Source organism: Cricetulus griseus, chromosome 7 (assembly GCF_003668045.3).
Source record: "Cricetulus griseus strain 17A/GY chromosome 7, alternate assembly CriGri-PICRH-1.0, whole genome shotgun sequence".
Lineage (NCBI taxonomy): Eukaryota > Metazoa > Chordata > Mammalia > Rodentia > Cricetidae > Cricetulus > Cricetulus griseus.
In genome coordinates this window covers 97637565-97662622 of record NC_048600.1, presented here as the reverse complement: position 1 = coordinate 97662622, position 25058 = coordinate 97637565, and the positions used below count along the sequence as shown (strand labels likewise).

The window sequence follows — 25058 nt, the reverse complement described above, 5'->3', positions numbered from 1 at the left end:
CTTCTGTCCTTAGAGGGTTGGCACACAATGTCAACAAGGTAAACATTTAAACATCAGGTGAATTACCAGCACTAGCATCTATTTTGCAGCTTTTCCCTAAGCAATATATTTCCAAATAGTTGTATGGACATCTCCCAAGGAGATAATCAGTTTCCTTCCTTTCAGAACCATCTACTTGGTTTGAATATCTGTACCTACAGAGAATGCATGGGTGAAAGTGCCTGCCTGGAGTCAGCTGGGAGAGAACTGTGTCTCAGGGCTATATCTGCACCTGTTAGTCAACTATAGCAGTTTGGAACAGGGGGCCCACAGGGATCAGGGCAGCATTATCTCACAGTTTATTATATATATATACACGTCTCACCTGCGGATCTGCTTGAGGACATAGTCCCTGCTGATGTATTTGATGTTCTCTTCTATCACTGATCGGACACCATCTTCCTCCGTCAGTTGTTTCTCTAGCCACTCCACCAGGTCCTTATTATTGTCCCAAACATAAGCCTGCAAACAATCAAGTCTTGGTCAAATGCCAGGGGCAAGGTGTGAACACCTGATTGTCCAGTATCTCAAAAACTTTCTTGGCATAAAAACATTGTTGACAATTCTCCTTTGCTGTTCAGGTTAGAGGAGGAGGGGACAGGTTCCCAGCCGGGAGCTGCCTTCATCTCTCTTCCTTCCTTTGATCTTCAGACATTCCCATGGGAGTCTGTCCTATGAGCCTCTGGCACCTACTTACTGTTCCATGACAGTCAGTCAGTGAGGAGCAGGGTACTTAAGAGTGTGACTAGAAAGGAATGGTGTACGTGGCTGTTTCTTTTTTGGAGGAGCTGGGACACTGATCCTGAAGTGCAATTCCAACAAGATGTGGCAGGGAGGCTCTGAGCAGTGCCTTAGCCCTCTAGCTGGGGAAGCCTCCTGTGGCTTTTTTTTTTTTTTTTTTTTCCCTAAAGCAGAGTTTCTCTGTGTAGTTTGGTAGCCGAGGCTGGCCTCAAACTCAGAGATCTGCTTGCCTCTGCCTCCAGGGTGCTGGGATTAAAGGCTGTGTCACCACTGCCTGTCTTGGAACATTCCTTTTAAGGACACATGGGAGCAAGGTTTAGAGGCAACAAACAATACAACATGGATACTGATATGGAGGAAGTCTTGTTGCTACAGTATTGCCACCAAGACAGAAACCCACCCCACTTTATTAGCTATGAGAGCACTGTAGAGGGTCAAGAAGTCTGTAGCCCTGAGAGTCTCGACAGCCCACCTCTTGCCTCCTTTTTTTCAAGATCATTTAGCTGAGTATTTCTGAGGCAGCTGACTACATAATAATTCAGGAGTGTGTTAGAAGCCTAATAGCCTTCTCCTTGCTCTCTTCTCTCATTTCTTTACAAATCATTTAGGAATCGTTTTGTTAATGGTTTCCGGAAAACCAAGTACCACCATTAGGGCTCATTCATATTTATGTCATTTTGTTTGGGTAATTAAACACAAAGCTCGTCATTTAAAGGTGCGCTATCCTTTTCTGTTATCACTAACGAAGTCAAAGTCAGAATGACAATGAGTTTGCCGCTTTAATTTAATAGGTGGGCACTGTAGGGACTCTGAGGCTTGTGTGTGGCTTCAGGAAATCTAGATACAAGCAATGGCACAAAAGCCACAGCTGTAACCTCAGGGCTTGCACAGTGTGGAGTGAACATTCACAAGAGAAGCATCAGGAAAGTGGGCTGTCTTCTAACAGATTTTATGCTTTAAAAATTGCCATTTATTGCAAGGTGTGGTGGCTTACACTTTTCATCTTTGCACCTGTAAGGCTGAGGCAAGAGAATGGGGAGTTCAAGGCCAGCCTGGGCTACACTAAGTTATGGACTAGACAAGGGTATAGAGTGAGACCCTATCAGACTCCCTTCTTCCCCTGACTTGGCTGGCTGTGACTACCCGTTTACTATGCTGGACCACAGGTTCCCGGGACTAAAGGTCAGTAGGTAGCCTTTGCTAGTAGTCTGTCTACCTCCTTTCCTGGCTCCAGAATTGCCCACCTTGGGCATCTCTGACAGAGAGATCAGTTCTCCCTCACAGAACAAGCTGGGAACTACCCACCTCCATGTTTCACTTGGGAGTCACTCCTGTCTGAGGGTCTGCACAGGGAAGCACTTTTGCTCCTCAGGAAAGCTGCAGCAGGCCCTGCTGACAATGAAGTAACTTGCTCATGTGGTCCAGTTTCTAGCTGGACCCCAGATGAATGAACACACCTCAACTCCAGCCACTATATAAAGTGGCCATTTCCACTGTTGGTGATTAAGAGTTCTCTGTGGCTGGAGGACTCCACAGCTTCCCCAACTTAGGAGGATTTGGTGGAGAGAGGTGCAAAAATAAAAACAATGGTGGTTTCTTGAGCTTCAGAAGGAAACCAAACAAAACCCAACTAGATTCACTCATGAGTCCCAAAGCCTTTAGTTTAGGAGAATATTTAATACTCTTATTAATCATTTTTAATCCGTTTGCTTTTAATTAAGAAACAGCATGATGCTTTGCTATCAACATATGCCAGGGAGCAGATTAATTGTGGCTTAAGATAACTCTCCTTGATTGGTGTAATGTATTAGCTAACGAGATGCCGGCTTCTAACAATGCTCACACACTACACTGGAGAAAGGCAGTTACCCTCTAGAGTAAATGCTCCTGCCTTCCCCTCCTGCAGCCACAAACTACAGTAGGTGTTTAAACATTTAAAACAGTTCCCAGGCAGAACGACAGTAACACATTCCAAGTTTTTAGATGCTTAAAAATATGGACCCTGCATATGAAACATGCTGTTTATTCAGAACACCACTGGATGACACCACCAAGCCTGAAGCCCACAGTACATGAAGACAAAGGACTTTGGGTTCTAACCAACTACATTTTAGCAAAAAGAAACTTTTGTACACATAGTGTTATGCTTTCTCTCAATCTGTCCAGGAAGGCTTACCATGCTCTGAGCTATTCTCTTCCACTCAGGAAAAGCAGGCTGCCTTCTGGGACAGTCACAAGACTCACCATTCCAGCCATGGGGAGGGCAGTTGCAAGGGGGAAAGCCATTATCAACTTTCTTCCTTAGAATTATAAAAATGTAGCTATCTACCTTCCTAGGATTCCAGAGTGGATTTTAAACAAGTGTGAAATGCTGGGCTACTAGCCCCATGACAGCCCTGGGCCCATGTCACCTGCTTGATATCCCAGCCAGAACATCTTAATATCAATAAAATATCAACAATTAAACAATCACAACACTGGATTGTCTTACAATACATGTTCACCAGACACTCTCTCTTTCTGCATCAATGATAAGTATCTCAGGCACCACTCAGCCTCACTAATTATATGTAATCATTAGTCTAGCTTACAAAATCTAAATGACCTGTTTGAAAAGGTTCAATTCTAATGTGCTGGACAGCTGTTAAGCTCCCCTCTAAGCAATGGTGGTATAGGGCCAGGGAGTGACTAGGGCACAACCTAGTGGCCATGAGCCCTGACTACCACACCTACAAATGTCTTCACCATGTGGTAAGGAACCATCTGACCTGGTGTGTTATAGAGGGGTTTGAGGATGGTGAGGGTAGACATACACATCTTAGAAAGGAAGATTGCTTTCAATACATCTATGTTTCTAAGGTTATGACCTTCCAAAGCCCAAGATGCAATGTGGTTCTTTCAGAGTCTTCAGAGCATAACACCAAAAGACCATGTGAACAGTGGCATGCTAGATTCCATGGCTGGGCCAAGCAATTCTTGCATATTTTCCCCTTACCTCACCCCTCCTGATTCACTGGCCATCTGTGGATAGCTTGAGGCAGTGGAGACCTCATCCACAGTGCTCTTCCTCTCTGATCCTCATTCCATTTGGAAATCCAGAACAGAGGAAGTGGATAACTGAACAATTAGAATGAATTGGGGCACTAAGCCCTGGAAACACTAGTGAGTCAGTTCACCTAATCTCATGCTTTGATTTTGCTTATGCACTCTCCTCTCCCGCCCACCCCCTTGGGTCTCACCATGTATTTCTGGCTAACCTGAACTCCCAGAGATCACATTCTCAAGTTCTTGGATTAAAGGAATGCTCCACCATGCCTGGCTGCTATTTATCATATAACAATCTTTTTTTTTTAAGATTTATTTATTATGTATACAGTGTTCTGTCTGCATGTATGCCTGCAGGCTAGAAGAGGACACCAGGTCTCATTGCAGATGGTTGTGAGCCACCATGTGGTTGCTGGGAATTGAACTCAGGACCTCTGGAAGAACAGACAATGCTCTTAACCACTGAGCCATCTCTCCAGCCCTCATATAACAATCTTTACCGTTGACATTTAAACCCACCGAATCCTGTAACACCATAAACATCACTCCCATTTTATACACGAGGGAATGGAGGCTCAAATAATGTGTCTAAGAAAACAGATACAAAGCTGAGAACCTCTTTTTGTGTGAGTTTGTGAGATCCCAAAAACCCACATTTCTTTTTTTCAGTGTTCCATGCAAAGTCTTTTTGTGTTTGTTTTTTGAGGCACAGTTTCTCTGTGTAGCCCTGACTGTCCTGGACCTCACTCTGTAGACCAAGCAGACCTGGAGTGCTAGGATTATAGGTGTGCACAACCATGGCCTGGCTCCATGTAGCGTCTTTAATTGTGGTGTCTCCTCTCAGAGTTTTAGGCAGAGAACCAATCAGCCTGTTAGGAAGACTGCATACTTCAAATTGTGGAGCTAGAAATCAAGATAGAAACCATCCCTATAAAGCAGGCATGTGCCATGTTTGCATAACCAAATTCAATCCACAGCTCTTGGAACTTTTTCCTCAGGGAGCTGGAGTGATGCTGCTGCTTTTGCCCACAGTGAAACTATGAGCCATAACCCTACTACTCTTCCTACAACAGGACTGCCCAGTGGATCCAAGTGCAATCCTAGAACTCATGGGATGGAGGTCTCTAAGGGGAACAGAAGATTCATATTGCTCAATTTCCCATCTTAAAATCTTTTTCCAGGATCAGGAAAATGAGATCCCTGAGGGGGAGGGGGACCAATATTGAGCATGGCTAATAAATGTTTGTCCCTACATGACTTCTTTAGCAATAACTACAGCAAAGATCTTTGTACTCACAAAGACTCTACTAGTCTTTGCAGTTGAGGGAAACAACACTTGAAATCTGTCACTATTTGAAGACCCCGCCACCATACACAGAATGTTTTCAGCCATTTCTTAACATCAGGCAGCTTCTACAGCAGCCCTTCAGAGGCAACTACACCTTGAACACTGCAGCACTTTCTCCTCTCAAGGACACTGCTGATTTTATCACATATCCCACACTCAGGTCCTGCTGAGCCTGCAGAACGTGGCAGGAGGTTTCAAAGCCACATGTCCTGACTTCACAGGATCACTTGTCCTTCCTTTCTCTTCTCCCTGTCCCCTGGGATGAGAGCTCATGGGAAAGGCCTGTGTTCTGTAAACATAGGCAAGGGAAATAGTATCAACTGTTGGGGATCCCTGGTATTCAGTGCACAGACAGCTTCTTCCTGAGCCTTCTGCACATACAGCTCCCCACTGGTGAGAGATACCAATGGCTTGTTTCTTTAGACACACTGCCCCCTGGGAGGATGCCACTAGGGAGCAAGTGAGGGGACCTATCTATTCACTTCATGCTTGGAGGGAAGCTATTCCTTCTCCTCATCCTTGTGCCCACCGAGGCTGTGCACGTCCATTAGTGACTAATGTGGTAGGGAGGCGTACGGGCCACACACACACACTCCATTTACCTAGCCGACCACTCTTAACTGGAGAACAACCTCTTATTTTACACTTGCATGACTTTCAATGCCAACTTCCACTAGAAGCTGCCAGTAGCCACTGACAAAATTGTCTCACTCAATTATGATGCCACAGATTGACCTTAACCTCAACCAAATGCTAGAGAATGTCCCACTCCCCTGCTGCACATCTGAAATATTTATCCAAGCAGCTTCCCAGTCATAAAGAAACAGGCAGACTTAACACAAAGGTGAGTCTCAGAACACTCTGCATCACCGGCTTTAAAACTGATGGTGAGCTTTAGAGCTCCTTGATGAGAAGAGTTGTTAGCAAAGACTCCAGGTAGCATTTTGCAGGAGACTGGAGTGACCCTCTGAAGGACAAGGCACTTCATGCCACCACCAACCAGCCATTCCCCATCAACATCTGACAGTCAAAGATTTTTGATTACACAGGTAATATATTACAAACTATATCTGTTTAATATAGCCTGATTGAGATAGGACCAGCAAGATGGCTCAGCAGTTAAAAGCACCTGCTGTCAAGTGCGAAGTCCTGAGTTTGATCCCAGGAACCCACATGGTAGAAGAAGAGAACCAATTCCTTCAAGTTGTCCTATGATGTCTACATGTAAACTGTGGCATGCTTGGGCTCACATACAAAATAAATGTTTAAGAAAATGTATATAGTAGCTACTAAGAAAGGTTAATCTTTCTATTGGGCAATTAATTCAGGGCTGCACACATGCCATACAAGTAAGTGTTCCTTCCCTGAGCCACCCACACCTGCTCCTAGTTTTTCTTAATAAAAAGGTTGCAGCTTTTCCTTCCCTGTTCCCTGTGGACTGTTTTGAGAAATCCAGGGGGTGACTGCTGACCTCAGACCTGCCCTGCCTGTAATTCTAAGGCAAGAGCACTGGGAATACTGTCTTGATAGGGCCACTGCCATAAGGCATGAGTTCCTTCCATGAGATCACCCTAAGACCATGCCGGATGCATTCCCACGTGCGGGCCAGGCATTTCCTTCCAGTTCAGATGTAAAACTAAAGCTACAGTCTTAGCATCGTGTGTGTAACCAATATGTTTACTAGGTTTCCTGAGGAGTGTAACTTGGCTACTTACAACCCCTCAGCATTTTCCAGACCGTGCAGACTCCTCTGTAGCTTATGCAGTTGGGATTCCACCTGGTCATCTCCCTGGGCACCCACTCTCTGAGCCATCCTGCTGCCGTTACTAGCCTACCTTGGAACATATAATTGCTGGAACGTTCTTTCTACCCCTGCCCCACCAACCCAACTTTTTCTTCTGGTTTATTAAGTCTCTGTTGAGACATCCCTTCCTCAAGAAATCTCACTCTTCCTTCCTCAAAACTGGGTGTCTACTCTGTGCAATGTGACTATGCTCTCTGTTGGGTTTAATGCCAGCCTTGCTGCTGTGTAGGACAAGACAAACTCTCTGTGGGCAGGATACTCTCACCGGTAAGCCCCCATATTCTAGCTCAGTGTGTGGCATCTTGTAAGTTCAAAATGGTTTGCTGAATGCTCCCTGAGCTGCAGGCAGGCCTTTCTAGCTTTTCTAACATGATGTTATAGAATATTACTTGGCTGTAATGTGGCATAATAGGAGAGGGTTTGGGCTTTAGGTTCCTTGTATTTCCTTCCCCTAAAGGCCTGAAGATTCCTCTTTTTTTAAATGGTCCCCCCCCCCCCCCAAGACAGGGTTTCTCTGTGTAATAGTCCTAGCTAAACTGGAACTCACTTTGCAGACTAGGCGGCCTCTATCTCCCAAGTGCTGGGATTAAAGGGATGCACCACCATCGCCTGGCAGGTCTTAAGATTCTTAGCTGATAACCCTGTAACTCTCATGGTCATCTGTACAGCATGAAAGCTTGTTAGTAGGTGCTTCACCTACCTTCACTGTGCCTTCCACTTCTACAAACCAGCGTCTTAACATAGCCTGGATCTGCCCATCAGTCAGCTCAGGGTTGGCATTGTGGATTTTTTTCTTTACCAGGTCCTCCAGCAGGAGACGCCTCAGCCGCCAGTAGAAGAAGCTACGGGATGTTTTCCAGTCTAAGATGTCCTAGACTCACAGAAGAACATAGAGGAATTAGTGTGGCTACTCTAGCACTAGCACTAAATCTGAAGGAACCCAGGGGCATAAAAAGACACTCTCCAGGAAAGGCCTTTAGAGAACCCAAAGCTAGCCTAAACTTTCCGCATGTCCAGTACAACCCCCACAAACCACACAACACTGTGCACAGCCAGTAGCCTGGCAAATGCTACCCCACATACGACTGTAGTTCTGAGGAAGCGACTGAGCTCCCAGAGAACTAGAAAGGGAAGAATCTGTTCTGAGCAGACAGCTCAACTTTCTTCAGATCAAAGGTGAGTTAGCTGTCACCATTGTAGCCTTGACATTGTAGTAATTTAGTCTGAGGATCATCTGGATTGCTATTCACCAGTGATGGTACACATGACTTAGTTACCTACCAATAATACAGAGCTTGCCTGAGGATTCCATGGAAACCTAAATCATTTTGTTTTAGATGTCAGTGGATACAGAAAAGGGGAAAGATCTCTTAAATAAAAAACTGGAAATGGATTGATCTGCATGAGCTATGCTGATCTGGCCCTAGAAGCTCCCTGCTTGTGGGCCTATGTCACTTGCAGGACTCTGATAAGTCAGAAATGGCAACTGTGGTACTTACGTTAATAACACCCTTCTCCTGCATCCGGCCTGGTGTGTCGTGCAAGTCAGCAAACTGCACAGCTACCTGATGGTAAATGGGTATTAGGAACTCCTCCCGTTCCTTCAACTTGTTCTCCAGCTCCTTCCGCTCAATGGGGCTTAGCTCTGGGGTGCCTGCAATTACATAAACCTGCCTGTCACACACATAAACCTGATACCTGCAGGTATCAAGAATCTTGGCACAGATGCAGTCACAGTCCTCCCCTCTAGTGCCTGGCTTTCCACTGTGTTACTCTTTGCTACATAACAGACTCTATGAGAGAGTGCTCCTGTCCTTACTTTGTCACAGAGAGCTCACGTGTCTTCTTTTCCCTACAGAGGTCACACATATAAAAGTAGTGGTGGCAATCCTGCTCTCCAGGTCTCAATTAAACAGGTCAAGTGGTCACCTGAAGGTCTGTACCTCTCTCATCAGTTCACTGCCCAATAGCAAGGCTCCTCTATCCCTGTAAATCAAGACTGGTACATGGCCACCTTGCCCATCATTACTAACCAGCATTAGAGTAGTTGGACTAGTCCAAGTATAGGATTTTGTAAGAGAGCTTCCCCTTAGACAACAGCACAGACCAGCAGCTCTGGTTTTACCAAGTCCTCAACAGGTGCCTGGGAAACTGCTAAGGACTAGAATCACCCCTGAGTTGCAAGCTGTTGTATCCCTTAGCTTCTAATGTCAGATTTGATATTCTTAACCTCAAAGTAGTACAATCAATCAGGTAGAACCAGATCCATGTGTATCTCACATCAGTTTGATGGATTATCCCCTGGTCTCCCAATCCCTGGCCAGGTGACAAAACTTCTAGGTCCTGGGCTAAGAGGGGAGGAAAGAGAAGAAAAGAGCAGACCCTGTGTGGATTGCTAAGTGTGGAACACACAGTACCTTCACCTAGTCAAAGATGATGCTCTTATAACAAGGAATACCATCCCCATCTACTGGGTTTTAGTAGAGGTGTTGCTATGTTGCACTTCCCTTCCTAATTACTTTCAGAGTGGGGTCTGCAATCAATACTGAAAATTTATCTGCCTGCCCAGCAAGGACAAGTACAACTGGCTGAAGGAACAATAGGTGAAGTCCTGGTGGGATGCAGCAGAGAAAGGTCTGTTTCAAGCCTGGGAACAGGCCTTGTTTTTTATTCCACTATGAATCATATGCTATAAATGGTCTTGGGCTGCTGAGTGAACCATAAGTGTCACACATAAGCACATATTAACTGAGCAGGGATGGAACTCTAGCACTTAGTTTCATTTTATGTGACTTTCTGGATGCTCAGTTCTACCTGTCCATTTTAAAACTGAGAAGGAGCCACTGACCCAATGCCTCAGGTTGTATTCTTCTTAGCACCCTTTCAGGTAAGCAAGCGCAGACACCAAGAGCTTGTGTGACTCATCAAGGCCACAGGACAAGAGAGTGATAGCTAGGAGTGGGGTAGCACCACCCTGGAGTTTTCGGGCAGTGTCACACTGCCTTTCTTAATGCACAAGACTGGCCCTTCAGCAGAAGGCTAAGTCACATGGAAGCCATCTTAGTCCTTTGTGTAGCTAAGACCAGAACAATGCCTGCCATATTCTCAGCAGTGCCAAAATTTAAAAGAGCTTCTCCTATTGCTATGAGGTTGAGGATCCAAAAACGCTGGGGAACAAGGGGATGGCAGGACTGTGAAGAGAGTTCAAGAGGGAACTCCAAACCCTTCCAGATTCTTCTGGGTAAACAACTGACATTGTACTTCAACGCACATGTACATCTATGTGGGCCATATATAATACACCATTTATTGTGTGTCAGGCACTGCTCTCGAGTCTTTCAGGATCATATACCTCATAAGTCAACACACACATATGATTCTGACCTAGGGCAGGACAGCTGTTAACCCTGCTGCTAAACTGAATACTTCAGTGCTGCCGAGCATTTTCCAGGTCGCTTCACATACATTATCTCTGATCTTTATACCACCTTATAGACAAAGTATCCAATTTATAAACCAGAAAAAAAGAGGTAAAATGGTACCTAGATGCTCGAAGTAACACAGTCAGGATTTACACCTGGGTCTGGCTACCCCCAAAGTCTGTGCTTGTCCTCATAAATGGTACTGAAAGTGGTCAAGCAGATCTCTTGACAGTAGCTGGAGTGTTGGTTCCTTGTGTTTACAAAGTTAAGAGCAGCCTCTACGTTTGAACGAAGAGGAACTACAGGCTGAGGAGAGCCTTCTAGAGACAAGGCGTTGGTTTTAATGTAATGGAGGAACAGGCCAATTGTGCTAGTCTAGAGTTTCAAAGGAATGATGAAATAAATACAACAGTGCTCTTGTCTTCTCGGGAGTCAGAAAATGAAGTAGTGTTCCCTAAAGGCCACCACAGAAAAGAAAGAGGGCAAGGAGAAGTGTTGAAAGTCTTAGGCATGTAAGAAAGCCCAGAGTCTGTGTGCTTTGTTTTGTGAAAAAGTGTCTTTAAATCTTTTATGTCTTAGGAGCAGAAGGCTGCTCTCAAGTGGGTGCTACCCTGGTGTTGTATACCAGGGCCCCGCTCCCCTCTACAGCACAGCAGCCAGCCCTGGTAATGATTTAGGGGAGATTAACAAATATGTCAATGTCTATTTTCTGCTTAATTTAAAAGCAGCGTCTATAAAGATTTTTGACTTCTGAACCCTGTTCTTCTGAAAGAAAGAAGGTAAGAATGAGGAGGGGATAGAGAGTGATTATCCTATCATTGATCGTTTGTCAGGAGCATTTCTTATTCACTGGACTATTGTAAAAAGCTAAGCTCACGATCAATCCTGTAAGCTCCCTGTACAATTAAATATCTTGGAATGGGTTTCTTTCTTTTCTAGCCAGATTGCAGGGCCTCAGGGTTTTTAGGAAAGCAAGTGTGTGTGTGTGTGTGTGTGTGTGTGTGTGTGTGTGTGTGTGTGTGTGTGTGTGTGTGTGTGTGTGTAAGAATATGCTCTACAGAGAATAGCCATTCTTTTCTAGAGTCCCACCTTAGGCAAAGGCTGAAATAGGAGAAAGGTACACAGTTCCTATCCCTTCACAAAATCAAAAGTTCCCATGAAAACCTAAAAAAACCAGATCTTATGATTCAAAAATCAACAGAAGAGTTAAAGCACAGATGAGGCATCACTAGCCTAATCAAGTGTGAAGAGCTAATATCACTGAGATGCTATGAAGCTTCCATTTATCTAACACATCAGACCTGAAAGGTCATGACCTCAAAGATGAGTAGACTAAGGGGCAAGTAACTTGCCAGGTGCTGCAGAGCCAGGAAAACAAAGCTGGGCTTGTGGCCTACAGAGTCTATCCACAGTCCCAGATCTTTATTAATTCTTTTAGTTTTGTTTTATGTGGATTAATGCTTCATGTGTATGTGTGTGCACCACGTGTGGGCCTCGTGTCTGCAGGGGTCAGAGGTGGTATCAGGTCCTCTGGAACTGGAGTTGCAGATGTTGTGAGCTGCCATGTGGGTGTGGGAATCAAACACTGGTCCTCTGGAAGAGCAACAAGTGCTGCACTCTCTCTCTAGCTACAAGTTCTGGGTCTTTAAAACAGCTTAACCTGATCTAGATGTGTCCTAGGCCAGCAGCCAGTCAGGCATACCCTGAAACCAGGACAAACAGTAACACAGAGGAACAGCTGGCTTCTACAGCAGTTGTTTAACACAGAAAGAAGGTGGCAGGAAAGGGCCAGTCCTATCCCAGGTCCTAGCAGACACAGCCCAGGGAGGAGGATCTGGGGGGGAGGGGGCGAGGGGCTGAGATTTTTAAAGCCTAGAATAATGACCCTCAGAGGTGCACCCCTTGTCTATGCTTGGCTTCTTATTTAAATCCTTATCTGGGGAATGGGGATAAAGTTTTATTTTTTTTAAAGTAATATTAAAATTTAAATTTTTAAAAAAAATTTAATTTATTTATATCTTATGTGTGAGTGCTCTGCATGTATACTTGCATGCCAGAAGAGGGCATCAGATTCTATTATAGGTGGTTGTGAGCCACCATGTGTTTACTGGGAATTGAACTGAGGACCTCCAGAAGAGCAGCCAGTGCTCTTAACTGCAGAACCATCTTTCTAGTCCAATATTAAAGTTTTTAAAAACAAAAACATTTCATTTCTTATAAGGGTGTTATGTAAATTTAAACCTAACTTGTTTGTTTGTTTTGAGACAGGGTTTCTCTGTGTACCTTTGGAGCCTATATGTGGATCAGGCTGCATTTGGATCCACAGAGATCCGCCTGCCTCCTAAGTGCTGGGATTAAAGGCAAGTGCCACCACTGCCCGGCTTAAGCTAACATTTAACTTTTAATTTGTAATTTAAATCTAAGCCTAATTTTAACTTTTATAGGGTCTTCTCCATTCTCTTAAAAAAGTAGTTGATTTGATTGGTTAAATGGAAATATACAAGAGATAAGAGCTGGATTACCCTCCCTCCAAGGCTCCTGAACACCAGATATTAAACCTTGATACTGAAAAGTCATAACAACCAAACTCGTCTTCAGGTTCAAAGGTACCAACACAAATAGCAGTTAAAAGAACTATGCAATCATGTTTTCTATGTTGGAAAAAAGTCTTCTATGGAGATAGTAAGGAAAATCATATAAAAGTATCTCTGTATTTCTTTATCCATTAACTGGAATACTTTAAAAACCCAAAACCCAAAACCACAAAAAACATTCTTGAGAAACTGTAAATCAGATCTTGTTTCAAGTGCCCCAAGGGAGCTATTTGGAAGAAACTTTGCAGTGAGCCCTTTGGTAAAGCAAAAAACCCTTCTGTGATGGGAATAATTTATCTCAATGCATCTAGGCTCCCCGTGCCCACAGTTCCATTTTCATATGTCTGCTTTCTTTTCAAAAGGGGCCATGTCTACCTTAACACAACTGCATTGCATATTGACTCCAAGTGCAATCTTCTCAAGGGAGGTCTACTCCTGAAGTTCCTTGCAGTGGTGTGAGTAATCTCTTGTTTGCATTTAAATAATCATTACAATTAATTCAGACTTCCAAATAAGAATAAAAATTGAATAACTCTCCCCCGAGTCCTACCCCTGCCCTCTTACAGATATGGCCACATGAGAAAGTGAGGAAACAACACAGAATTTTCCTGAATTCTGATAGAGATCCCTCTATAGCCTTTGTTATTTTCTCTCCTAATCTGTTCTCCCTAAATCTGACAGGTCAGGATACAGGGATCTGGGCCAATGAGAACAAGCAGGGAATAGGGCCTTGGACATATTCTAACAGTAGCTTTCTCTTTAGATGCCTGGGTTTACGTGAACAACCCCTGTCCCCAAAATCCCAATTGTGAATCATAGCTTTTTTGTGTGTGTGTGGGGAGGCAAGGCAGGTACTTCTATAAATATAATTGGATTTGGATCAAACTAATATTGCTCCCCCCCCACAAATGTCATGGCCTCACTAAATTACATCTAGCCACATAGATTGTGAATTAAAGTGAGGGGGTGGGTTTTTAGCTACTACCAACTTAAGGAAGAAGGCAAGATCCTCACTTAACCTTGATGATAGAAAGCTGTTTCTTCTCAGCCTTCTCACCACAAAGGTCACTCCATGCATTACAGGCGAGACACCACTTCCAAGGCATATATACTGGGGCATCTGTATTTCCTAGTCTCAACTTCCTAGGCAAAGATACCTTTTTCTGCCTCAGACAAGCAATATTGGCTCTTTCTAGTTGAAGAGATGGAAAGACATACACATTTTTTATAATAACACCTAAATCTCCATCACCCAAGATAATCCTTTTTAGGTCATTTTTGCTGATAAAGAGGTAGCTTTGAAGAAAGGCATTCTGGAAGTTTTTCATGCATATCCTCAACTGCCACAAATCTCCAACTGCACCAGATACCTCAGGTCATTAGGCATGTTGGATGCTAGTTAGGCCCGAAAGATCAGGCCAGGAGGTCCTGAACATGTCAGCCATCAGGGCAGTTTTGTATGGGTAGAACTACGGAGCTACATCGCAGGATGCCTAGCTGTTTGGGAACGGGGCCATGATAGAGAACAAGGGTCCCCTACATAAGTCCTTTGCCCAGGTGCTTGCTGTACTGAGAGAGAAGGACAGTGGGAAACTAGTAATTGCTTTGCACTTGGCTAGATAGTTGTTTCTCCATCTAAATTGATTTGTCATTTCTCTCTGCAAGTAAAGAGCAGGGTAAATAAAGATCTATGGGAAAACCTTGGCTCACAGCATAGCAGAGGCCAGGCTAGCACTGCACTCCTGCTCCCAAGTCATTCTCTTGCTCTGGTTCTGAGAGGCAGCATAAGAGAAACAGAAAGGCCTTGGAGGACTGGGACTCTGTTTCCAGGGAAGGAGTTTGATTTCCTTAAGCCCAGAATGGTGCAATGTAACCCTCCCTTGGAAGTCTCTACCAAGGCCGGCATCTGAGAACACAAGGTCAGAACTGGTTCAGCAATAGGGCATTCTGCTATCTGAACTTTGTTCACTTATTTTTAAGGACAATTATTTTATTTCAAACAGGAATCAACATTTGCTGTTATTACTGTAGATCTGCAAACTTCTTATCCAAACCAGTCACAGAAAACGGTAAAAACTCATTTAATAAAATATAGACTCCTAGACTGGCAGTGGTGGTACACACCTTTAATCCCAGCACTAAGGAGACAGACGCAGGAGGATCTTTGTGAGTTTGAGGCCAGCCTGGTCTACAGAGTGAGTTCCAGGACAGCCAGGGCTACACAGAGAAACCCTGTCTCGAAAAATTAAAAAGAAAAGAAAGGAAAAGAAAAAGGAAACTCCTGATTTCATTCCTTAGTCTCTTATTTGATATATCTATCAAAGAGTTTGGAAGAGATGAAGTTAACTGTTCAGAAATTATTATTGCTCTCCTTGGAGAAGGAATTGTGATTCTGTGCAGTCAATCAGTCGACACTGGTTAGTCCGGGTGCTCTGAGAGTGCTCCCTAGTACAGAGGCTGACTGGGAAGGAGATCAAAAACACAAGATAACACCCACTCCCATAGGCTTTCTCCTAAATCAGATTTCCTCTGTGCTGCTGGTTTTAGCTCACAAAGGGAAAGAATCCCTGTTTGATTTAGACCAGGCTCAGTATTTTAGCTTAGGGATTGAGAATTCTATTCTGTGCTCTCACGTTGGAAGAGTTGTTTAATCTTGATCCGGGGCCCCGCTTCAATTTCCCAATCTGGAAAATGAGGTCATTTTTCACTTATTTTGTAAAAGTTATTTTGGTAGTCTTTGGTTATGAGATTGTGAAAGAAGCCAGAAGACAGTGTAAACTCTCCCCACACTGGGTTTATATTATGTTGTAGTGCATGTTAAGTTATAACTGTATTTGAGCAGTCTCTGAAAAGCTGCAAATACCTATAAGTAACATATCTACACTCAGGCAACAATTTCTAGTTTACAACCACTCATTCCCAAGATGCCCCGAATCAGAGCTTGCTTTTATATTTAGCAAACTGCAGATTCATTCATTCATTCATCCACCCATCTACTCTCATCCACTCTTCCACTCTTTCTTCTTCTTCTTTTTTTTTTTTTTGGTTTTTCAAGACAGGTTTCTCTGTGTAGCTCTGGCAGTCCTGAAACTCACTCTGAGACCAGGCTGTCATTGAACGCAGGGATCAACTTACCTCTGCCTCCCGAGTGTTGGGCATAGATTCTTTTTTGAGTGTCATTGTTTGGTCAAGGTTAAATAAATATGATTTTCTTCAGCATGGCTAGGAAATTGATAATGAGGTGATTCATAACAAATGATTAAATGGCCATCACTTGGGAATCTCCTCCCTCTTCCCTGCACACGCTTCTAAAGTTAAAGGTGCTAGATGAAGATGGGAGCAACACCACTTTCTGTGAGGAGGAGGCTGTGGTCCCACACCCTCACCACCCAGTCCTTCTGCAAACAGATGTGCAGAGGATCCTCTTACTACCATCCTGTTACTCAAAGGGATGATAACAGCCATTGGGGGGTTAAAAAGAGGCAGTGAACCCCCAGTTAATGAGTAGGAATTCAGCAGGCAGTGCAAGATAAATGGGGCTCTCTCTGCTTCTGCTAGAGTCAGCATGAACTGCGGCCCTGCGGCTTGTTTGTGGCAAATGGAGTGCGCGAAATATCAAAGGGCAGTGATCCAGAAGAAGACCGACTTTGACAAATTTTAAATTGGCCAGAAAGAAAACCAGGGAAAAAAAAAAGGAAAAAAAAATAAGAGAGAAAAAAAATAAATGAAAGAAAATTAGGCAATTCTTTGTGTCCTACAATTGTGGCGTTGCTGCCTTTGTACAGAATTATTGGTAAAACAGCAGTGACGATCACTGGATGCCGGGAGCAATTATGAGCCACCTAAGTGAGATGCTTATCAGTGGCTGTGTACAGTTGTAAGTAACTCGCTCTTGGGCTGCAGTCACTTTAATTAAAGTGTATGGGGTTGGTCAGAAGTAATTATCCTGTTTGGAAGAGAAGGGGGGGGGGGGACACCTCAACAAATCCAGCAGTAGCAGATTTCAGAACAACTTCTGCCAGTTTCCCTTTGTATGTGTGCTTTCTCCAGAAACTAACCAGGGTTAGTTTTTGGTTGCTGTTACCTGACAGCAAACAATGGGGGCACAAATGGATTATTGTAACTCAAGTCACCACTTTTGGCAAACAATCTGAGACAGGCTTCAACTGCTTAGACAAGGAGCCTCCACTCCTTGTGGAGGCACTCAAGAGCTTTTCTGATCCTACAATAGAATCCCCAAATAGAATTTTTAAACATAAATGAGTTAGCATCCTTCTGTTCTTACCATTCACTGGGTTGTACTACTTTTTAAACATAACCTCTCTATTTCTTTAGAAAAACAAAAACACAATAAAACAAAACAAAACAATCCTAAGCAATCTTTACTGACATATCAAGTGTTTTAAAAGTATCCAAAAGTCATTATAGGGCTCCCACAGTTTAGTTTTCTTCCAAGAGCTCTGAAAACAAATGAGCAACAGAGCACTGGCTGGATATACGGCGTGCAAATGCTGTGAGGGCTCAGACTGCTGAAGCCACTACTTGGAGGCATACAGTGCACAATCTTTACTTCCTTTTTCTACAGCTCAGGCTGACCCAGAACACTGTCTAGGTAGAGACTGGCTTTTGTATAATGTGATACTGACTCACAACCCCCAGAAATGAGACAGGCTATCCAAAGAGACTGTAGAAACAAGAAATATTTAAGTCACAGATATTCTCCACCTGATTAGCCTGCCTCCCAAAGCAACCTCTAGTTAATGATACTCTACAAGAACATCCCATTAAGTGGGTTATTTGCACTTTAAGGAAATCAGAAGAAAAATCATGTGACTTTCCTTTTTCAATGCCCACCTTCCCTCCTATCACACTATTTCATTCTACTAGGGTTCTTACCATATACAGGATAGTAAATAAAGATCATCATGAATTTGATCAAATGCTTCAGTGCCTCCTCCCCTGACCTATGAATGCACTCATTACAAATCAGCTGAATGGCTCATTGATTTGCCAGGAGGACAAGCAGACATACCCAATCGCTCAGCCAAGTGGATGTAGACTGGGTCTACCCGACGCATGGTTTTCACTAGATCCTTTTTGCGGAATTTGATTTCTACTGTCCCTTCTGGTTCCAGAACAGATCCCCTGGATGCAAGAAAGAAAACAAAACAGAGGACTTTAAAGGAAAGACACAGAATGAAGTCAGTTACAATTTGTGGACCAGGAAATAGCTTCATTACTGTTTTGGCCACCCACGGTTTCTAGAAGTTGCCCATGGGGAAAAAAGCAGGCACCTAAGATGTATCTAAGTGAGGTATGAGAAAGTCCTAGCATAAAGCAATTAAAATAATTCTCATTACCCCACCAGTAGATTTCCATCGAAAAGAGAGAATATGGATTCTACCACTGACAGCTGATGAAGGTGACAGGCATCATATTTTTGTTTTTCAGAAAAGTAAATAAAACAAACCCCAAAAGGTAGGCTCCTGGCAGAGGAACCACCTTCCGTTCTTGGGCTGCACATGTATGTAAGGGGGAGGTACTGTTGGTGATGACTGTCCTGTACCACAGCTGTTAATCTGCTCCTGAAACCAGACACACTGGGCCAGGCGGAGGGGCATTAGATATAGATTTCTCTCTTTTTAAAAATTTTAATTTATTTTATTCAATGTACAATTGGTGTGAGGGTGTCAGATCTCCTGGCACTGGAGTTATAGATAGTTTTGAGCTGCTATGTGGGTGCTGGGAGTTGAACCCGCATCCTGAGGAAAAACAGTCAAGTGCTCTCAACCACTGAACCATTCCTTCAGTCCAGATACATATTTCTTAATGGACTTAAAAAATTGTTTAGGGCATGGTTTCTTGTGTTAGAGTATCATTAATATTCACTATAAGAAACCGAGGCCTTTACTTTGCTAACTTCCATAGCACCAGACAGGATGCTTTACCTACCTCTCTGATCTGGTATAAGGGGATAGCTTAGGACTTAAAAATAATATACTTGTTGGTATAAAATGGCAATCTAGGAATTCAACAGTGAAACTATTGTACTTTCCTAAGCAGCCTTTGAAGTAGGAGTCTAAGATTTAGGGAAAGAGAAAGATGTGGGTATTCCAATAAAATGATGGCATGTAGTAAAGTATATGGACAATGATGTTGAAGTCCTCTGAAAAGGATTGTGAACACATTATGAGAGGGTGCTGGGCTTGATTTGTCTTATTTAGTTTCAAGAACTACCTTCTTACAGATGTGGGCTTCTTTGCAGTTTTTTTTTGGGGGGGGTTGCAAACATAGTTCTTCAGCATCTTAGAATACAGAGTAAAGCCTTGGGCTCCAAGAGAAGGGAGCAGCTTTGGTCTGGAGTCACAGTGTATGGGTTCTGTGGTACATATCAAGACTACTAAGTTTATTAACAGGAGACACAGTCTCAGAACAGCAAAGGCCACTACAAATTTATCTACAATTAATGGATTAAATCCTAGAATGGGGCTAGAGAGATTGCTCAGTGGTTAAGAGTGCTTGCTGCTCTTCCAGAGGAACTGATTTGATTCTTAGCATTCATGATGACTTACAACTATCTAAGTCCAACTCCAGGGATCTGACACCCTCTTCTGACCTTTATAGACAGCCCCCACACATGGCATACATTCACACAGACACATAAATAAAAACAAATCTTAAACACACAAACAACAACAGCCTCTAGAAGTCCTGATTATATTTGAGTCTTTTCTTCCTTTAAGCTCCTTTTGTCCTAAAAAGAGATACTTTGTGGTAAATGATGTGGAATGAAGACTGGAATGAGAAAACCTGACTCTAGCCTGGTTTCCTTCTCATGCCAGCATACACTATTTAGATAGCCGATTTTTCTCATCTTGGATAACTTTGGGAATGGAAAGATTCAAATGAAGTTGTCTTGGCTATAATTTTTCCTAGGGGTTAGGGAGACCAACAGCTGGAGGGCCCCCAGAAGCGTTGAATGTAATAAAGAAGGCATGATACCTGCTTTCTCTGTCAGCGTACATCTCCATGTGCCGAGGGTTGATGGTAGGATCGATCACAACCCAAGAACCACCCCGAAGCTCAGCCTGGGGAGGAATGTAAACCATAACAGGCTGGGAACATTCCCGCAAGCCATCCACAATGTAAGCGCCAAATTTGAGCACTTGGTCATACATATCTATGGAGAACAAGACAAATTAGAAACAATAAAACTTTTTATGTTATGAGACACACAGAAAACAGACTCTGATGGTACACTGTGTCTCTATGGGAGAAGTGACAGGACTGAGGGTTCCAGCCACCATGGGTCCTGTGGCCATCCCAAAGTCTACAGAGATTGGTGCCTCCACCTGTGCCTGACTCAATACTTCAGAGGAGCTTCAAAAGCACAAGACAGAAATGCAGTCATTCACAAGACACAGTATGCAAAGCCCACAATTAAATATCCATTTTATATCCTCCCTGCATTTCGGTATTCAGGTTTCATTTCACCACATTAATTCATACTTGCTCTACAAACGTTAAGTATTTTTCATGTCAATATGTGATCTCTCTCACTACATTAAGTTTTCTGAAGGAAGGAACTATTCTAGCTTTTTTCAATTCCTTTCATGAGTCTTAGCGTACAATGAGTTCTTAAAATATGCAGCTAATGGCAATGGGTCCTAAAAAAAAAATTCATCCTTAAAAAACTGGAGCCAGGAGTGTTAGGGCAACCTATAATCCCTGTACTTGGGAGGCCAAGGCAGGAGAATTGTGAGGCCAGCCTGGCCCACAGATCAGCCCAAGCAACTTCATGAGACCTTGTTTCAAAAATAAGATAAAAACTGTACTTTCATTCCTGCATACACAACGCCCTGCCCATTACCAAAACATACTCAGTGCTTAAAGTTGGTACTGAATGAGTGAACGAGCATACATACTTTTGAAAGAATATAAGAAAATATAATAATTGTAGCTTTAGAGGATATCAGTGAGAAGAAAAATTATGTATGCACAATCACATAAGAAATTTCACATGGCCACATGAAGAGCCAACCTTTGTATTCTGTTCGAGAATACTCTGTAGTCCCCCAAAGGCCAGGACCAGCTTGCAAAGATCCTTGGTGCATAAATGAGCGAGTCCTTGAGATCAGTCATTTCCCAGTGTTTTATGGGCTGCTTCCCATTTCCCAGCTCCCTAAAGTTTAAACACTACTAGTGTTAGGGTTCTGATTTCAGACATTTAATGAGTATTTCAGTGGAGCCACAAAGGATCCTTTCCAAACAACAAATGACAGGCTCAACCAGGTTCCAAGTTTCCTATCCAGACAGCATCTCAATTTGGAATAAATCAATTCTGAAAATCCAAGACAAAGAAGCATTTTCCAGGAAGTTAAGAGCAAACCAAATAGAAACTGCTTTCATTGTAGTTACGAGCAAATTAAACTGCCACCTTCTCCAGAGTAAAAACGGCTCTACATTCAGACCATCGGTGAGCACAGCTTACTTTGAGGCATGTGCCTTTGGCCATTGCTCTAACCTGCCTTATCTGTGAGGAGTTCAGAAATTCCAGGTTGCCCCAGGATACATTTCCTATTCTATGTGGAACGTATATGGTCATATACTCTGTATATATGATCAGAGTAAAGACATTTATTTCTTTGGGTAGAAAGCAAAGACCAAAAAAAATTTACTGCTAATTGCACAACTGCTGTATGAAGAGTGGGAATAAAGGACTTTAAGCGCTTTACGCTAATTCCATGCTTATGAAAATAATTGCTCAGTTCAAATTATTTTAACTAAATTAATTCTTTAGTGGATATTTCAACTAGTGCTACATAATAAAATAATTGTGTAATTAGCAGTACATTTTTCAGTACTGCCAAGAGAACAGTTTCAGAACAAGTAGCAGAAAGGAGCAGTCCTCTTGGTATGTGCACAGAGGAGAAACGGATAAAAGATGTAGATAAAAGATGAAAATAAACAGAAGATAGAACAAAAGTCATTTGACTTGGAAAAAATAATTTTACAGGTAAATGAAGACAGTTTCCAGCCACTTTACTCATTTTTGCTAAAAGTGTATTTATATAAAAATTTATCTCTGGTTTATCTGGTTAACAGAACAACTCTCCAAAGGTTATTCATTTAAGACTAAAAAGATACCACTTGACTTCACACTATATAGAATTGGGATAAAGCTAAGTGCAGATTTTTTATTGTTCTAAAAAGGACTTTGGTTTTTCCTTATCATCGGGGTAGATTACTGTATAACAGGAATCATGACTGTACACATACACACTAATGTATGTGCCCAGGTATAAATGCACAACATTAATAATCAGAATATTATCATTTTCCTATATCCATGTTATAGCTAGTAAAAAGGAAATTTAGTTAAGTAAGAATAAATGGCACAGATGACATTCAAATGCAGTTTTTCTTTTGATAGAGTTTCATTATGTAGCCAGGTTGGCCTTGAACTTACAATCCTCCTGTCTTTGCCTCCTGATTGCAGAGATTATGAGTATGCATTTCCATACCCAGCTTCAAACTTACAACTTTAAAGTTACTCATTCTTACTGCTAGGAGGGAGTGTGAGGCCTTCAAGGAATCTCTAACATCTAATGGCTGACTAAACTAAGACCAGAAAAGACTTGAGAGTCTGAACCTATCTAAATGTGGCCTGGATTTCCTCCATGTTCAGAGATGTCAGGAACTGCATTGACAGTACTAGCAGTTATGTGAAGGGCTTGGATCTGGCTGCCAAACAAATACCTTTAGGCACTAAAACTGATGTAGAAAAGGGACTTCAGGCTTCTTTAAAGCTGCCATGCTCAGAGCTCCATCTCCCCTGAAACACCAACAGACCCCATAACCCAACTGTCAAAACACACCCAAACAGGCTATTCAAATATAAACACAAAGCAAATTCTACAATTAAGATGCTAATACTAAATGGCAAGTTTCTCCAAACCAGGTATTTTGAAACAATGACCTGACAAACAAATGTCTGAAACCCCTTCATATTTAAGAAATATAGTAAAAATTTATCTAAGAATATCACGGAAGGGGAGATCTCCAAGGGTTTATGCTAGAGTCAGCTCAGGGAGATTTAAAGCCATGCATGTGCTTGTCATTCCCGGTGCCTGAGAAATGCAACTGGATGGGAAATGGAAATATTGATCCGTTCTTTACTGGAGAGGAAGTAGCTTTCTAGCACCATGGGAAAAAGTACATCTGCATGAATGGTGATCACACCCAGCACCCAGGTATCTACATCTCTGCCTGGGGCCCTCATTGTTACACAACCTAGATAAGTTGTGGCAGCCACATGCACCAAACAAGGGAGTGGGGTGTGGAAGTATTTCCGCAGTGCACCACACTCACAAACTGGAATGGATCTTATTGGCTTAGGCAAGATTATGTTAGGCACTGAGGTAAACATTAGGCATACACAGTGGCATACATGTAATGTCTCTCATGAGTTCATTATGGCTGTTGGACATTGTATTTCAACATCCAAGTAATCAGAGACTTTAAAATAGACTTTCATTCCAGTTAAAGTTTTCAATAAATGTGGTTTTTTATTGTTATTTATAACCTGTCCTAGGAAAAAATAATAAGTATAACACGAAAAGCCAACTGAGAGTGACCCTGTAGCACCAGCAGTGAGGCGGCTTAATATCACTGGGATTTGCATCCTATCAAGCTATTCACGCTGAGGCTGGGACCCTGGTGCTAATTTCTAGTAAATTTCACGCTTGATGTCTCCCTGTTGTGGGTCATTGCCGGTTCGTCTAAATAAACTGCTTCCAAATGGCTCTTCCATCTAAATATTCAGCCAGTTTTTATAATTTAATTTTGCATTATGCTGAATAGCCTTCCGGCCAGATAGAACTCATTGGAAAAAAGCACCAATACCATCTTGACAAGCTTTTATTTATTTATTTATATTTTTTACTGCTCGAATTAGACCTCCTAGGCCGACTAGTAAAGAGTTTTTTTCCCCCTCCACTAATGTCAATTTTCAGCATAGCAAGAGCTGTCTCTAATCTTTTCCTACTCATTACACACAATTTTGGAGTCATTTTACCCACAGTGCAGTCGGCTCCTGGCTGTGTGTTTGTGTGCACTGAGGGATGGCATAATTGTTTATTTTCCCTCCCTGCATAATCCCCAGCCAGTATTGAAACCAAAACTGCAAACATCTCCCCAAGGGATGTGAAGAATGACAAGAGTCTCTCAGTTTAGGTCCCTTTACATGAGATAATATGTGGGAAGCAGCCTGACCTGTATGTCCACAGGAGAGCCTGTTGTTCCCCTTCCTGCTTTCACACAGATCTCCATCTCCCCTATAGTCTATTTGTCTTATGTGATGTGTGAATGGATGCATCACACCAAAATTCAGAAGAAAGAACTTTTCCCTGGAATATATTAGGCCAATAACTCATTTCCAACCAGGGACAGGAAGGAGGGGATGGCAGTTATTATTTAATGAGCAGAGTTTAAGTTGAAGATGGTAAAGTTTGGAATGGAAGTAATACTAATTGTTAAACAGCACTATGAAGGTAGCTACCAATAAACTGAGGATTATAAGTATTTTACCACAAATAAAAAAAATAACTTTTTTTGATACAAGAAGTTACTATATAGAGCAAGCTAATTTTGAATTTGCCATAACGTTCAGAGAACAAACAAAAAAACCAAATATCATTTCTGAGCTCTAGCTATTTCTTCCTGTAATAACCACGGACATTTCCAAAGAAGGGGAAAATAGATAAGTGATAACATTCTTAGGATATCCAGGGATGTTCCAAGTTGATCGGTTCTGTTCCTGAACTCTGGTCAGCCAGAATACTCTGGAGAGAGAGAGATGAGCAGGCAGGATGTTCAGTGGTAAAAGGCACTCAGTCAGCAAATCTGGCAACAGTTAGATCTTGAACTCATGCAAATGACAGAACTGATTCCATAAAAACATTGTGGTATGCTGATATGTATATTCACCCCACAACACACACACACACACACACACACACACACACACACACACACACACACACACACACACACACTTAAAAAAA

The 25058-nt window shown here is 42.6% G+C and overlaps 1 protein-coding gene across 1 annotated transcript in view; it reads right to left on the bottom strand.

Annotated features, from left to right (window-relative positions):
• Acaca (acetyl-CoA carboxylase alpha) overlaps positions 1-25058 on the bottom strand; it is a 208066-nt gene that overhangs the window by 1154 nt on the left and 181854 nt on the right. The window contains 5 exon segments of the mRNA NM_001292056.1: positions 365-501; positions 7678-7848; positions 8477-8631; positions 18026-18138; positions 19996-20173. Coding sequence (NP_001278985.1) covers positions 365-501; positions 7678-7848; positions 8477-8631; positions 18026-18138; positions 19996-20173 — 754 coding nt within the window.